This window comes from Nannospalax galili, unplaced genomic scaffold (assembly GCF_000622305.1).
Source record: "Nannospalax galili isolate Female #2095 unplaced genomic scaffold, S.galili_v1.0 scaffold3409, whole genome shotgun sequence".
Taxonomy (NCBI): Eukaryota; Metazoa; Chordata; class Mammalia; order Rodentia; family Spalacidae; genus Nannospalax; species Nannospalax galili.
The window spans coordinates 90,838-94,201 of record NW_008359538.1 but is presented as its reverse complement, the minus strand read 5'-3'; the positions used below and the strand labels follow the sequence as shown (position 1 = coordinate 94,201).

Genomic DNA, 3,364 nt, shown 5'->3' with positions numbered 1-3,364 from the left:
GTTAGAAACACGAAGAAGTTGGCAAGAAACCTCAGGAATCTGATCAGGTGGACGTTTTCCTCCACCTGGGCTGCTCTTTCTTCTATAATCGCTTCCTGCAGCAAGACGAAACAAAACACAAAAATCTCAGCTGTGAAAAATATCGGTAACTCAGCAAAATGAGAAATAAAAATGTCAACAAAATTTGAAGTTTCACAAGTCAGGTGACTAATGATGGAAAAGGAGAGCAAGTGACTTGTGAGGTAGACACAGAAGGATCAGGAGTTTGAGGCCAGTGTCTGCTAAAATAGCAAGTTGAGGCTGGCCCTGGCTACATTGTGGCCCTGTCTCAAACCTCCACAACAAAAGTGATAAAGGAAACAAGTGAGAAAAAGAGTAACTCCCTGAAAACAAAACACAACAGCAAGAGAATCTTTATAAAGATAGGCTCTTCCAGGGATTTTATTGCTTTGTTTAGTTTTGTGAGACAGTCTCATATAGTCTAGGCTGGCTGAATTCACTGTGTAGCTGAGGCCTTGAACTCCTGATCTTCCTGACTACTTTCCAAGTACTATGATGCACAACCAGGTCAACCATGATTTTTAAAGCTACGTTGTAATGCTTTCAAATCATTTTAAATATTGAACTCACTTATTTCTATGGCTAATCAGTATTGTTCCATTAATTAAACTGATTATGATAACTAAATGGACTCCTATTTCAACCAAAGAGCATTATTTTAGTACCAAATTTAGAGAATAAAAGTTCCCAGGAGATAATAATGCTGTCATGGGTCTTGTGGTATTTCTGTCATTAAACAGCCCTGTGTCCACATCCTCATAGGCAGCAATCATGAGTGGCTTGTTCTTGTAACTGTCAGATACTACACTAACTACCTGGAATGCCTCCAGGATTGCTATTAGAATACAAAGAACAGGCTTTTGAAGTTTGTGTCTTCACCTTGAAGTTCATTGTGATAGAATTAAATTTGTTGTCGGCTGTTTCGGGATTACCAATCAGGTAGTCCCAGCTGCAGAACACCTTCCAGCTGAAATTGAACGTGTTGTCATCACCACCTCCATCATCACCAATATTTTTGGTCATCCTATAAAAGTGGGAGTTTAATCCAGCAGCCAAAATAGAGAAAGGAAGAGGAGGGGAAAATAGCATAATCACAGGTAAGCTGGAGAAACATCTAGAAGACGTTTTCAACAAATTTATTCTTAGAGACAGTAGGACTATATATTTAAATTCTGTTTAATTCTTAATTGTTAATTTTACCTTGACTATGGTATCGAAAACTACTACACACTGATGATGTTAATACTTAATGATGTAGGCAGGAAGCCAACAGAATAAATCTATTGCACAGAGGATTTGGGATCATCTCAAGAATGATAGAAGCCATGTGCACTGTATTCTCAAAAAGAAACAGACAAATATTGAATGGCAAAAAAGGCTTATACAATACAAAATAGTCTAGAGATAAAAGCCACTGGTCATTCCTCTGTTCACAGTCTGTTTCCGTGGTAGAGTGTCATAAAAATGAAAATTTTATTGTGTTCTCCATTAAGTCTCCAGGTACTAGATATCCCCCTGGATTGCCTATAGTGGATTTCTGTTCTAGTTTGTTTCTCTTGCTGTGCTGAACATCACAACCAAAACAACTTGGGGAAAAAGGGTTTATTTCAGTTTATACTGCGAGGGCAGAAGTTCAAGCAGAAACCTGGAAGCAGGAGCAGAAACATAGGCCTCGGAGGACTGCGGCTCACTGGCTTGCTCCTCTGGCCTATGATCAGCCTGCCTTCTTATACAACCCAGGACAATCTGCCCAGGGGCAGCACCCCCCATAGTGAGCTAGGCTTTCCAACTTCACTCAACAATTAAGTAAATGCCTCACAGACATGCCCACAGGCCAATCTGATAGAGGAAACTCTCTAACTGAGGTTCCCTATTCCTAGGTCTGTCAAGTGGACATCTAAAGCCAACCACAACAATATTCCATAAATTATTGTAAATGAATGAATAAAAACTCTTGAATTGTTATGAAAATAAATGTAGCACTAGGAAGGGCTTTACCAAATAAACACATATATTGTAAATAGTGTTTTTATGGTGCAATACGTATAATGCATGCTTCCTGTGCTATTGCTATTTAGTTCTTACTTGACATTATGAAAGGCTTCTGTCAGTAATCTTCAATTTGTAAATATCTGCCATTCATTCACTACTACTGTTGCTAATCCATGTTTGTAAGAAGAGAATCTTGCATGTTGAATTTTATAATTATAGATACACCTAAGGAAGCAGTAAAATGAAATGGAACACGGAGACTTTAAGTCTTTTTTTCATTGCTGCCTTTCTGTTTCAAGAATTTTGAAAGAAGGCCACCATAGTTTGAGAAGGAGATGACCAACCTATGTTGGATTTGCCAGGAAATCATGTTCCTGTAGGCTATTGTAACCTGGAAATTCCTCCAAAAAGCTGGAGTTGATCCAGGGTGAGCCTGGGTGACACGGAGCGCATTATGAAAAGGGGGTGGAGCCACAGCCATACTGAGCGGTGAATGGCAGGTGAGAGGGTGAGCCAGTCTGCATGGACCCTGCGTGCAGACCCCGAGGGGCGAGACAGTGCACAGACAGCTGGTGAACTTTGGGCAGGGCATGGCCCCCAAAAGTGACCTTGGTGGCTTGGATTTCAAAGCTTAGTCAAAATGTAGAAGATGGACTATGGGAGCTTAAGCTTTCTTTGTAAGTCACCCTTTCCTGGACATCATATAAACCACATTAAAAACCAAATAGAAGGTATTCTGTCAGAAAGTTACTCGACAAACAGCAAAGCCAGACAGGCAACACCTTCAGTCGAGATGTTGGCCAGGATAGATAAAGGCCCTTCCATACAGTAACCCAACATACTACTGGAAAAATGAACAGCAGACCCCAATTCTATCCAAAGGAATACTGACAATGGATTGCCGTAGATGAGGAACAGCTGACCCTCCTGGAACACGGACCTCTGGCTGACTAGATTTACCAGAAGGGCAGACAGGGGGGAATGGATGAGGGTGCTGACAACACAGTGGACAGTGGCAGGGATAGCAGGATATGGAGCCTCTAGTGGGAGAGGAAGCCTGTCTGTCTGACGAGTTTTGTATTCATGCTCAGATGCCGAGGAACTCAGAAGGTTGGCGACTGTGACCAGTGATAGTCATGCATATAGAGATTAGAAATGCATGTGAAAACGTCTCAATGTCAAATGCCTTGGAATGAATTCTTCTGTATGAAAAAAAAATAAAAAAATAATGATTAAAAAACAATAATTAGTAGATGTGAAAAACATTACCATTGAAATCTACCTGATGACTTTATATCCATGCTCAGATGCC

The 3,364-nt window shown here is 40.6% G+C and overlaps 1 protein-coding gene across 1 annotated transcript in view; it reads right to left on the bottom strand.

Moving 5' to 3' along the window:
* Nucleotides 1-3,364, bottom strand: part of LOC103725927 (transmembrane channel-like protein 1) — a 116,491-nt gene that overhangs the window by 34,232 nt on the left and 78,895 nt on the right. The window contains 2 exon segments of the mRNA XM_008823268.3: nucleotides 10-95; nucleotides 940-1,084. Of these exon segments, the coding sequence (XP_008821490.2) occupies nucleotides 10-95; nucleotides 940-1,084 (231 nt within the window).